This window comes from Convolutriloba macropyga, chromosome 9 (genome assembly GCF_964194025.1).
Source record: "Convolutriloba macropyga chromosome 9, txConMacr16.3, whole genome shotgun sequence".
In the NCBI taxonomy this organism is placed as follows: Eukaryota; Metazoa; Xenacoelomorpha; order Acoela; family Convolutidae; genus Convolutriloba; species Convolutriloba macropyga.
Window position 1 is genome coordinate 56203651 of NC_134476.1, and position 13415 is coordinate 56217065.

Genomic DNA, 13415 nt, shown 5'->3' on the forward strand with positions numbered 1-13415 from the left:
TTTTTTTTGCTTTTTTTTTATTTATAAGCTGTTTTTACGGACCACGCGGCCGTCCCACTTAGCGCAGTTGATAGCGCGCTGCACTCTCATGCTGAAGTTGAGGGTTCGAGTCCCGGTCAGGTTTTTTTTTTTTTTTTTTTTTTTTTAAACGTTTCCTGTATTGATTGTTCTGAGAGGGTAAGCTCCGTAATGGGATATCGGTGGGTGTTCCGGTATATGTGTATAGATGGGCTGACTCGGTGCGGCAGGCCTGTTGACATGATCAATTTTGATAGTTGGTTCTTCGTTACGTTTTAGTCTCCTGATGTACTCTCTTAGGAATGTGTAAGGAGTGCGAGGTTTATTTATGTTTTCTTCGTTTTGGTTTTCGAACTCAGTTTTAATTTCAAGTGGTAGTACTAGTGAGCATTTGTGCAGGGGGTGTTCTGGATGTTCTTGTAGGTATTCATAGTCATTTAATGCGACAACTTGTACTGGTTTTGTTTTTATTCGCCGTCCTTCGTGTGTTATTCGGAAAGGGAAACGTCTGTGAAGTTTTGCCCATTTATGTAAAAGGTGCGAATAAGTTAGATGTAGTAATACGCTAATCAAGAAGGATAAAAATCCGAAAAGAAGAGACATTTTCCATGGTATGTACTGTTCGAATCGGTGTTCGAGTTCGGGCTTGAATGCTCTTATTCTTTCTAAAATTGGTTCGGCCATTTGTTCTATTGATTTGCTGTTTGTTCGTCGTGTTTCCATTTGTTTGAACTCTGGTTGAATTTGCTGAAGAATTTGAATTTGTGCCTCAGATCTTGATGAGAAGTTTGGTAGTTCATCCAATGGGGGCAGTAGTTTGAAGAGTGTACTTATTGGATCTGATAATTGAAAATCTAACCGTATTGCCGGTACTGTGTCACAAGCAGTGAGGTCTGAGCGAAGATGAACATTTGGTCCTCTAAGCTGTTTTCCACATCCCAGTGTGATGATACACACTCTGCACCCAGGATGCTCAATTCTTGCCAATGGATTGCTGCCATTACCAGCGCTTTCGATGAGTGTATAATCGTCTTTGGACGATGTTATTAACCAACGACCGAAGCCGAGATTGCGTGCTTTTTCAGTCAACGGCAATTCTACTACATCCAGTTGACAGCGTTGCAATGCAAGTAGCTCGTCATCGTGGTAAAGTAAAGTAGCCATACAGGACTGATAAGTCTGTTCTGTTGGAATGGCTTTGGTGCATATTGCGTATTTTTGGGATCCGATACAATTTGCGAGCTCGTCTTCATCGATAAACGCTAGTTCTTCTCCGTCGTCTGAGACGGCCATGTATTTGGCTTCAAGTCGCCAAACTAAAGCTTTACCCGTATCCCCGTCCGGCATTGGGATCGGAATGGCATGCAGTACGTTCATAACTGTACTTTTTGAAGCCATTGGAATTGCAAGTGTAAGTATAAGACCTGCGTCAATTGCTTCGACTTGTGTGACTAATTTTGTTTCATAGTACGAGAGAATCTCTTGGATTGGTACGGCTAGAGATAATCGATCCTGTTGTCCATTTTGTTGCAAATGAACAATCGTAAGAATTTCATGCAACTGCTCCCTTGGGACTAATGACATTGGTAATAGTTGATTCATGAGAGGCGTCAAGGCATTCAGTATGTTGATTCGAAACGTATAAAGGGCCGATCGGTATGTTTTGATGTTAGCGAGTATTGCTTGGAAAATATTGCTAAGTACAAGACTATGTTGATTGATTTGTTCTCTTACGTATAAGTATTGGATGCAGTTTCTCATGTGGTGTACGTTTTGTCGTAACGCCTTGAATTGTCCTTCAGCAAGTTCCCAGTTCCTGTTTTGTGTCTCTATAATTTCGTTCTGGGCTTCTTTGATGGCTTTCAGTTCACCTGATACAACATAGAATTTTTCATTGTTTTGGATTGTTATTTGTTCAACATGATCGGTTAGGTATTGAAGATAAGCCATTGCTTGTCTGATGTTTTTCTGGTTTCTAGCCACTCTTTTGTCGCATCCTCCGAACACTGATTTGATGAAGCATAGTAATTTGTCGCCTGTTCCTATTCCAATTCCAAGCACTGCGGCTGCTGCTGCTGCGGCAGCCGCACCGCGGGGTTGTCTTTGCAGTGTTGTAGAAGTTTGACTGTTTGCTCTTAGTAGTGTGTTCATTTCCAATTTGAGGTTTACAATGTCGTGTTGGGCCTGTTGGTTTTCTATCATTGTTTGTTGCGCTATCCAGTGGAGGCCTGCCGTCGAGTCAGTCATATTTGTGAAGTTCAATGGGCATCCATAATTTTCTGAAGTCCACATTTTGTCTATCTCTTTTGTCAGGTTGATCAGTTTGTCTTCCACTGTTTTGTTATATATTGGGTAGGGGACCAGGATTTCAGTTTTGACAAATTTTTCTGTCAATAGAATTTTCTGATGAAGGTTGAATAATACTCCATCTTTTGTTGCCACCGATGGTTGGTTCGTTTTCATCAAGGGTAAAAGTTGTAGTAAAAATAGTACGATATTGAGCATTTTGGCTAAATAGGCTTGTTTGTGAAATTCAATTAGAGTTTTTGTGCGACTGATTTTCAGGTACCGAGTTGTGGAAAATGATTTGAGCTGTATCTTTTTTTCCTTTTAAATTAGGATTTTTTTGGAGTGTTTTCATTGGTTGGTGACGTATCTAATGTGTATGTATAATAGAGAATTGGTGCTCAATTCCTATTGGCTGTCATCTTCGAAGCCAAAAGTTTGGTGAAGGTTTCCGTTGATCTCCCGACGGTGAAGTGTTAGCGGAACAATTCTTCGTCTGTTTTGAAGCGTTGGGCCAAGGTCCGCTAGTTCTCTGTTGGATACTCTTTGAGGAAGTGGTGAAGATGTTCTTGGGTTGTCGTGTTGAGCAATAGCACTATTGCTCTCGTTATTTTCAATTTGTGAAATGTTGCCTCCTATAAGGGAGTGCTCATTGTTCTCGTCGGATCTCGGTTGTTGGAAATCATCGCTTGGGGTTGTATTGTTGTGGTAAATATCGTTGATTGAGTTGGTCCGGTATAAGGTTTCGCCTGTAGTGTCTAATATTGGGGGCGTGTAGACGGGGCTATTAGCGTCATCAAATAGATCGCCAAGATTTTCAGTTGAATCGAACGTGAAGTCATTGAGACTCTGGTTTCGCGACTGTGAGCTTGTTGCTTGTGAGTCTGCAATGCTCTCATCGTGATTAGTTTCTGTTGTATCAATTGTCAGGTTTGGGTCTGGGATGTGGTCAAGTGGGAAGTAAGTTATGACTTTTACCTGTTCTTCCTTTGCTTTTTCTGATGGTTGCAAGAGGTTATATAGCGAGTTTTCTCGGGCCAATGTCAGATGATCATTTCTGCGAAGGTTGTATCGTCGATTTGAGCCAAAACGACTGTCGGACGGTAAGAAGTTTGAGTTGTTTGAGAAGACGTAGTCTCCTGTATCAATTGATTCTGGTGTTTCTTGCGTGTTTGCGCTTGGGACTGAGCCTTCCACGAAGAACGCATCTTGGTCAAACGTCGGTTCGTGTGTCATATCATGAAATTGTATTGGCGGGTCTTCAGAAGAAAAATTAGCTGTTTGGATGTTTGAGTTGAAAGAAACTGACTGGGCATCTGGTGTTGTTATGGGTAGCTGCATGTTGTCTTCGTTAATGTGGTGCCTGACTTGGTTGTCGAACAGCTGTGGTTCTCTCTCTTCTTCTGGTATGGTGGGGTCTGCTTCAAAGTTTCCGGGGTCTACATGTTCGAGGTCTTCTACTTGATATTGAGGTTTCACAGGTCGAAGTCTCATTCGATGGATACATTGCGTGTAATTTGTGTTGGTTTTGCGTACAATGTAGTTTGCATTCGTGAGCACTTTTTCTACTCTGTATAATGGTATCCACCTGCTTTGCTGTTTATTCATCACTGCTACTTGTGTTGTGCTTTTTGGGTCAAGGATCAGGCAGTATGATTTGGGTTTTAGTGGTGTGGCGTTGGCTTTTCTGTCATAGTACTTTTTATATTTCAAATAAGACGAGATAAGGTTGTCTTTTACGCTGGAGAAAAGCTCCGTAGTTTTGTCTTGTAGCTCTTTAATGCAGTCGTATTTTGGGTGAGACTCCCATAATTTTGTGTTTTGAAATCTGAGGTCCAAAGGATTTATAGGTGTTCTGCCGTGAAAAACGTCAGATGGCGTGCAACCAAGAGCTGGTGCGAATGTTGTGTTGTGAATGAATACTGCAATGTCAACGTATCTGTGCCAATCCGACGAAGTTTGGTTTTCGTTGATTCTCAAGATTTGTTTGAGCGGTGCGTGGTTTCTTTCAAGTAAGCCAATGGTTTGCGCATGTTTCAATGTGCAATGTTTGAGCTCTACCTCCAATAGGTTTGCTAGTTCGCTCATTAGTTCGGATGTAAACGCAGTACCAAGGTCACATATGATTCTTGAGGGAATGTAGGAGTGTCTCAGAAAAATTGAGACAAGGGCTCGTGCTACGATGTCTGCGTCGCCTTTCATAAGAGGTGTGGCGAAAAGGTACTTCGAGAACACGTCAATACCTGAGAGAATGTACGTGTAGGGAGAAGGGTGCATCTTTCCCACCAAATCTATTAGTAAAAGGTCTGCTGGGAAGTTTTGTAGAGACGAAAGTGGTTGTAATGGAGGTTTCAATGCAGATGTTGGTGCTGGTTTTGTTTGCAAGCATGTGAGACAGTTTCTGATATATTCTGTTAGGCGTTCAGTGAAGTTCGGGAAGTAAAATCGTTTTCTGAATTCTGCTATTGTCAGTGAGACTCCTTTGTGCCCACTCCAAACACTGTTATGAATTCTGTAGAGTACTTCCTTCTGTAAGTGCGACGGGACGCAATATTGTTTAATAAATTGGTTTCCAGTGTGGTTATAGAACTTGCGATGAAGGACGCCTTCTGTTATCGATAGTCTTGGGAACTGCTTGAGATACTTTTTTAGGTCACTGGATAGATATTGTCCTGTAGTCGGTGAACCTCTCTCAAACCAGAGCAGTACCCGTTTGATATCTTTGTCTTGTTGTTGTTCGGCACGCAGGTCTAAAGGTCCGTGCCCATGAGTGATGAATTCATCCAATGGGTTTTGTTCATGCATGGCGTTTATTTGTTGCGTTGCAGGTGCAAGAATTTGCAGTTGAACGTCAGCTCGAACATTTATAGGATCTTCTCCGCTGGTTTCTTTTCTCTCAAGTAAGTATGTTTTCATAATTTTGGGGGTATCGTCATTTTCTGAGCTGCTCAGATAACTGATTGAATTGTCAGGTGTATCTGCTGCTGTGTTGATTTCGATTTCATGCATCGGTATGCGTGAGTTGATGCGTAGCTCGAGCTTCTCTTTCGGGTTTATGTGTATTCTCGACAGATAGTCCGCTGCTAAATTGGCTTTTCCGGGTATGAGTCCCAGTATGATGTCGAAGCTGAGTACATGATCGAGAGCATTCCAAAGTGTTGGCGGTATGATTTTTGTTTGAAAGAACCTGGTTACTGATCTGTTGTCTGTCAAAATGAGAATTGGTTTTTTACATCCCCATATAATATTTGCAAAGGTGTCTAGGGCAAAGTGAACTGCGAGGAATTCTTTCGCATATATCGAAAGTTTGAGTTGGTTTGGGTGGAAAATTCTAGATCCAAAACTGACGGGTGCATAAATTTTCAGTTCCTGATTATCATCATTTGTTGTGTAGTCTTCTATCATTAGTACGTATCCGGCTGCGTAAAAGGATGCATCGGCCATTATTACATATTGTTGGTCAACTTTGGGTAATCTTAGTGAAAGGTCACAGGCTGTTCTTAGATCATTTGTAAGCTTTTCCAGCATAACTTGGTGTTCTTCTTCTATCACGAAATTGGTGTCTTTCTTAAGTAGGCGATAGAACGGTAAAAGTTTTTCAGCAAGTTCAGGGATAAAGGCTTTGTAAAATTGAAAAAATCCGATCATTCGTTTGACTTGTTTTGGGTTTCGCGGCATTCTGAATGTTTTCAGAAAAGTTGTAATCTTCTGTGTGATTGGTGTGAGACCCTCAGAGGTTATCGTATTGCCAAGAAATTGTATTTCTCTGAGTCCAAATGCGCATTTGTCTGTTGCGAGTTTCATTCCTGATACTCGGATGCATGTAAAGACTGCTCGAAGTTTTTCCAACATGTCGTTTGTGTCATGTGCTCCGATGCCAATGTCGTCGACGTACTGAAAGCATTTATCCGCTGTTATCACGGGGTCCAGGTTTTGACGCATGAATGAGCTAAAGGCGCTGACACTTCTGCTTAGTCCTTGGGCCAGTCTTTGAAAAGCATATGTTCTCGACGCGAAGTTAAAGGCCAGTAGCTGTACTGATTGTTCATCTGCCATTGGTACAGAGAAGTAGCCGTGGCTGCCATCCATTTTGCAAAAGAGTTTCTTGCCGGCTAAGTGGGTGCCCGCATCTGCTAGTGTAGCTATCGGGAAGTTGTTATTGTTGTAGTCGTTTCTAATGAGGTGGTTTATTTTCCTTAGATCTACTAATATTCTGAGCTTCCCGTTTGGCTTCCGTTTTGCAAATATTGGAGATGAGTAGCGGCTGAAGGGGAGCGTTGTTATGACTCCGTAGTACTGGAGAAGAGCTAGTTCAACAAGCAAATCGTCTTTGAGATGGATTGAAATTCTTTGAGTTTTTGAGTATACAGGTCTGTTTGTGTCTGGTGTCAATTTGACTGAGAACTTGTGAGTGTAGCCAATGTCAAGGCGGTGCCTTGTGAATATGTCATTGAATTCGACTAGAAGCTGTTCTGTTCTTTCTTTATCTTTGTCAGAGAGTACGCTGTCGCTCCATTTGAATGCGTTAAGAAAAGTTTTCCGGTCTTCATTTTTCGAGAGTGGTTGAATTGCTTCAAGATTTTTAAATTTAACAAGTTCGTCATATATGCGTTTTTCAACTGTACTCATCTTGGTTGTGTCGGGATTGGTTTCTGGGGTTGGAAACCAGAATCCGTTTTCGTGTTTTATTGTTATATGATTTATTTCGCCTTTTGCTGTTCTCTCTATAGATTTTTCTATTTGCTTTATTGTTTTCTTTGAGTCGCTTGATGGGAAAAGTTTTGGCTCAAGTGGTATCAGGTAGCGTGCTTGCTCTGGTGTGATGATTTCAAATGTTGCTACTGGAGAGTCTTGTCTAATGTGCAGGGGAACTTCTGTTGTATTGATTGCAAGTAGGGTGGTAGTTTTGTTTTTTGTAAGTTTGTCAAGCGTGCTTGTTAGACCAAGGCCCAGTTTTTCAAATTTGACAGTAGGCTCTACGAGTCCAATTTGTTCTTGTGCATCAGTTTCCTCTGATGGGATTAGTTCCAGGGATTTTTGTTCCCCAGGTGAGAGCGTATAGGTTGTTTTAGTTTTGAGCATGATTTTTTTTCGGCTGTTGAGACGTTTTTGTTTGTTGTTGCCTTTTATATGCATTAGATTTAGCTGAAAAGTAAATTCTGGTGTTTGGAGTAGTCTGTTGTGGGCATCAATAATAATCTCATTTTTATCAAAGAAGGGAAAGCCAAGAAGGATAGCGGAAAGTGTTTCAAACACCATGAACTGTTCCTCAAATTGTAAGTGGCCAATTTTGAATGTCAGTTGGACTGTAAATAAAATGGGTGATTGGTGTAGGAAAGCTGTAGACACGTTTATTTCAGGAGGATTTGTTTTTTCTGGTTTTTGGTAGAGGCTTCTGCTTATTTTATCAAAATGTTTCTTCGACATGGCGCTGCTGAATGCTCCAGTGTCTGCTACTGCTTTCATTATTAATGTTTCGAACTGTAGAGGTATTATGAATACATTTTCGCTATAGTTTGTCATGCTATCTGGTATATGTTGTAGAAAAACATGCAGGTTATTTAGTTTTTTGATTGCTGATTGAATGGCATATTTCCATCGCGGTATGCTGGTTGACGTTCTGGACAATCTCGGGCAGTGTGCTCATTGCTAGCACATGTTCTGCAAAATGTCCTCATTGGTGTAGGAGATCTTTCGGTACGTCCATTACTTCGGTCGTTTCGTTGGAAGTTTGACCTTCCTCTCGAATAATTTCCTCGACCTCTCTGAAAGCTTCCACGGTTACGTCCTCTGCTGTTGTAGTTGTTACTGTATCCTCGGCCATTTTGGTTTCCATTATACTGGTATGTTTGTCTGTTGTGGTTGTAGCCTCTGTAGTTATTTCCTCTTCTGTAGCTAGGGTACTGAGTACTCTCTACGCGCTGATGCGGTGGCTGTGCTACTTGCATTGATGCTATGCCTGCCGCCATTATGCTTTCTATGGCTTGGGCCACAGCAGGGTTTCCTGATGCGTTTAGTGTATTGAATGCCGTGGTGTATTGTGGTTCGGGGTTTATCTGATCAATTCTGACTCGTCGCTTGATGATAGCGCATAGTTCGTTTACAGTGATGTTGTCATTCTCTTTCAGCAACACTTTCTTGTACTTGAAGGGCATGCCTTGAATGAATTGTTCTCTTATTCGTCTTGTTCTTTCGTCAGTGCGGTCGATGTGAGCTGCAGGATCGTCCACAATTGCGAGGTTGGCGAGGCGTTGCAGATCTGTGAGGAAGTCATCTGGTTGTTCTTTCACTGGATCAAACTTTCTCGATTGCAGATCGAGCTCAAAGTTTCGTCTTTGGTCTGCTCCTGCATATCGGTTGCGTAGTTGTTCAAGCGAATCGTCTAGGTCGTTTCGTGTGTTTTCGGCGAGTCGAAGGTAATAGTTGAGTGCATTACCGGCTAAGTGTAGGTGAAGATATCTTGCACGTTGGTGGTTCGCTTCAGGAATTCTAGATACAGCAATGCTTGCTCTCAGTAGTCCTTCAAATTCAGGCCAATTTTCGTTTGGTAGTCCCGAGAACCTTTTCAGATGTACGTGAGGCGGACTTGGGTCTGCCATTTTCTTTTAGTCAGTTCGTTGTTGAAGTGTTTTTATGGAAAGAGCAATTTGTGCGCTTCTCCAATTTAGCTGTGTCACAGAGTTTGCAGTTTAGGCTATTTGGTTGGTCTTTTTTGTTCTTCGCTGCAAGTTTTTGACTTACTTTTCTGTCGATTGTTTTGTCGTTGAAGAGTACGAACGGATTTCTAGGATGATAGCCTTCCAATAGTGTCATAGAAGTTTTTTTTTTTTTGTGGCTTGCGTTGTATTTTCTTTTTGCTAGCAAAACAAATAGGTTGGTGCTCAAATAATTTTGAATGGATAAAGTTGGTTTGTGCTTGTGGTTTGGTTAATTTCTCGAATTCGATAGTTTTGAAAGAAATTGTAAAGTTCTGAGTTTTTTGTAATACGGATCCGTTTGATATCGGTTTGATTGTCTTCTTGTGCGATAAAATAAAGGCTGATTCCAGTGTTTGTTTTTCTAATGATTCGAAGATTGTAAGTTGTTCCGTTAATGGCTATTTCCATGAGTTGCAAATTTTTCTTTCTTTTTAACAGAAGTAAGCGTTCAACATCTCTGTCGCCATATGATAACTCTCTTCTTATTGTTTGCTTCTTCTTTTTCTATCTTTTTAGAGGCGGCTATGTAGGTGCTAGTGCCAAGTGCTCTATTGTGTGAAGACAGAGTTATCGTTGCAATATCCTTTCTAATAAAGGCTTTTAATTGCAAGTTTTTGCTAAGTGTTATTCGGGGCGCGGGCTCGGTAAAAACGCTCTTTTTCTGCTACAAGTTTTCAATTCAAGTAATTTGGTAAGCAACTGAACTGTACTGAGCAGAATCGTCTGTATGAATTTCAAGATAATAAAAGCGTGCTGTATGAATTTACAAAAGTCTTTTTCAACCAATCAAAATTTAGCATCGTCATACATAGTTTGACGTCTTCTTCATACATACATATTCAGTTAATTTTTTTCTGTGTATAGTCACAGTTTGAGATTAGTGAGTACTGACGCAGAGCATTTTTTAGTTTCCAAACAAATATTATGCCAACTTTGGGTCATTGGAATATACTGACAATGAAGCTTCAAGCTTTCCTGAATCGTTTGGGTGTTAATATATGTTTTTTTTCACATTATGGATTTAATTTCGATGGTTTTGCAGAAACAGCCTTTAATGAAAGCGGCAAAGCCATTATCTTACCTCTCAGAAATAATAGCCACTTCTCTTGTGTTAATTAGAACTGTTTGATTGATGTAGATCGGAGCTCTGAAGATCTTGAAGGAGATCTCCCGCAACGTTCAGATCCGCAAGTCCATAGCAGAGTTGGGTGGACTGCAGACAATGGTCAACATCCTCAAGAGTCCAAACAAAGACCTCAAGTGTCTGGCTGCTGAGACGATTGCCAATGTGGCCAAATTCAGACGAGCCAGGAGAGTTGTTAGACAGTATGGGGGCATCCGCAAACTGGTCAGGCATTGTTTATACATGGTAGCAGTAATTTGTATATAGTAGATCCAGGTCCAGGGATGCAGGTACGATACGATATAGTATGTGATATAAGGTATGGTAGCATATATTGACCTGATTGCAAATGCAACACCGATTTAAACATCCGTTGAGCGTAGCTTGCTAAGCATAGCTCCAACTTGAAACTAAAACTTTTTGTCTCATCAGTGGTTAATTAGTTCACTAAGTCTAGGGATTTCCTCTTTAATACATCCCTCGATTTTGTGGAAAGACTATTAAGCTTAATGATTTACAAGGTGACCGATTCAAAAGCCGTCTAAAATGCACGTTAAATTAAAGATTCGTGAATAGCTTGAAATAAAAATGCAATGAGATTGATGGTGCCATTTTGAACATTGTGAAAATTACAAAAGGATCATCAAAACTGAGGCTTGAATAAAGTTGAAAGGAGTGGCGATTTTTAGTTTTTCAATTTAATAATTGTATAGGGAAAGGAAAAACACTAGAAAAGTTTTAATAAATATGACAATAATTAATTTTGATTGAAAAAAGAGACTTTTGTAAATTTGTACAGCACGCATTTATTATCTTGAAACTCACTACGACGATTCTACTCACTACAGCTGAGTTGGTTAATTGAATACTTGAATAAAAAACTTAGAGCAGAAAAAGCAGGTTTTTACCGAACCCGCGCTCCGAATTGCACTTAGCAAAAACCCGCAATTAAAAGCCTTTATTAGAAAGGAATTTGCAACGATAACTCAGTCTTCAAACAATATAGCACTTGGCACTAGCACCTACATGGCCGCTTCTAAAAGATTCTGAAAGAATATGCAAAAGAAGAGAGTTATCATGTGGCGACAGAGATTTTGAACGCTTACTTCTGACGAAAAAAAGGAAAACTCATGGAATTAGCCATTAACGGAAAAATTTACCATCTTCGAATCATCAGAAAAACAAACACTGGATTTAGCCTCTATTTTATCTCAAAAGAAGACAATCAAACCGACATCAAACGCATCCGTATTACAAAAACTCAGAACTTTACAATTTATTTCAGAATTATAGAATTCGAGAAATTGACCACACTACAAGCACACACCAACTTTACACGTTCAAAATTATTTGAGCAATCAACCTATTTTCTTTACTAGCAAAGAGAAGATACCGCGCAAGCTACAACAATACTTCTATGACACCGTTGGAAGGCCACCACCCCGGAAACCCATTCTTATTCTTCAACGTTAAAACTATCGACAGAAAAGTAAGTCAAAAGCTTGCAGAGAAAAACAAAAAAAAAGACAAACCAGACAGACTAAACTACAAACTCTGTGACATAGCCAAATTGGAGGAAAGCACAAACTGCTCGTTCCACATAGACATGTCATCAACAAACTGACTAAATCGAAAAATGGCAGACCCCAGTCCGCCTCACGTACATCTGAAAATAATTTGAGGACTACCAAACGAAAACCGGCCTGAATTTGAAGTACTATTGAAAGCAGGCATTGCCGTATCGAGAATTCCTGAAGTGAACAACCATTTGCACAATATCTCCACCTACACTTAGCCGGTAATGCACTCAACTGTTACCTTCGACTCAACGAAAACACAAGAAACGACCTAGACGACTCTCTTGAACAACTATGCAACGGATATGCTGGAGCAGACCAAAGAAGAAACTTTGAGCTCAACCTGCAATCAAGAAAGTTTCATCCAGAAAGTTTGGTGAAAGAAGAGTCAGATGACTTTCTCACAGATCTGAAACGCCTCGCCAACCTCGCATTTGTGGATGACCCTGCAGCTTACATAAACGGCACTGAGGAAAAACCAGCCGAATAAGAGAACAATTCATACAAGGCATGACCTTCAAGTTCAAGCAAGTGTTGCTGATAGAGAACGCCAAAATCACAGGAAACAATCTGTGCGCTACCATCAAAAGACGAGTCCGAATTTATCAGATAAACCCCGAAAAACAATATCTCACGGCATTCAGTACATTAAACGCATCAGGAAAACCTGCAGTATCACAAGCCATAGAAAGCAATAGCATCAATGCCAGTAGTGCAGTCAACGCATCATTGCGTGGAGAGTTCTCAGTACCCTAGCTATAGAAGAGGAAATAATTACAGAGGCTACAAATACAGCAGACAAATATTCCTATATAATGGAAACCAAAATGGCCGAGGATACAGTAACAATTACAACAGCAGAGGACGTGACCGTGGAAGCTTTCAGAGAGGTCGCAAAAACTATTCGAGAGGAAGGTCAAACTTTCAACGAAACGACCAAAGTAATGGCCATAACTAAAGATCTCCTACACCAATGAGAACGTTTTGCAGAACTTGTGCTAGCAACATATACCAGTTAGCATGATAATTTATGGCGAAAATGTATTTATAATACCTCTGCAGTTCTGAACATGTTTAATGAAAGAAGTAGCAGACACTGGAGCATTCAGCAGCGCGATAAACATTTTGATAAGCTAAGAAAAATAAAATATGAAACCTCTACCAAAAACCACAAAGAAAATTCTCCGGAATTAAAGGTTTCTACAGTCTTCCGACATCAATCACCCATTTTATTTACAGTCCAACCGGCTTTCAAAATGGGCCACTTACAATTTGAGGAACAGTTCTTGGTGTTTGAAACACTTTCTGTTATCCTTCTTGGCTTTCCCTTCTTTGACAAAAATGAGATTATTATTGATGCCCACAACAGACTATTTCAAACACCAGATTTCACTTTTCAGCTAAGTTTTATGCAGGTAAAAGGTAACAGCAAACAAAAACGTCTCAACAGCCGGAAAATGAGCATGCTCAAAACTAAAACATCTTCTACGCTCTCACCTGGAGAACAAAAATCTCTGGAACTAACCCCATCAGAGGAATCTGATGCACAAGAACAAAGTGGACTAGTAGAGCCTTCTGTGAAGTTTGTAAAACTGGGCCTTGGTCTAACTACCACCCCTTTTTGCAATTATTACAACAGAAGTTCCACGTCACAAAGATTTTCCAGTAGCTACAACCAAAATTATCACACCAGAACAAGCTCGCTACTTGATA

At 40.4% G+C, this 13415-nt stretch overlaps 2 protein-coding genes across 2 annotated transcripts in view; both read left to right on the forward strand.

The window, feature by feature from the left end:
• Positions 1-13415, forward strand: part of LOC142345873 (proteasome subunit alpha type-2-like) — a 184668-nt gene that overhangs the window by 54473 nt on the left and 116780 nt on the right. The window lies entirely within an intron of this gene.
• LOC142345869 (outer dynein arm-docking complex subunit 2-like) overlaps positions 1-13415 on the forward strand; it is a 70085-nt gene that overhangs the window by 31032 nt on the left and 25638 nt on the right. Inside the window, exon 10 of the mRNA XM_075398299.1 lies at positions 10141-10350. Within this exon, the coding sequence (XP_075254414.1) occupies positions 10141-10350 (210 nt within the window). The remainder of the gene's footprint in view (positions 1-10140; positions 10351-13415) is intronic.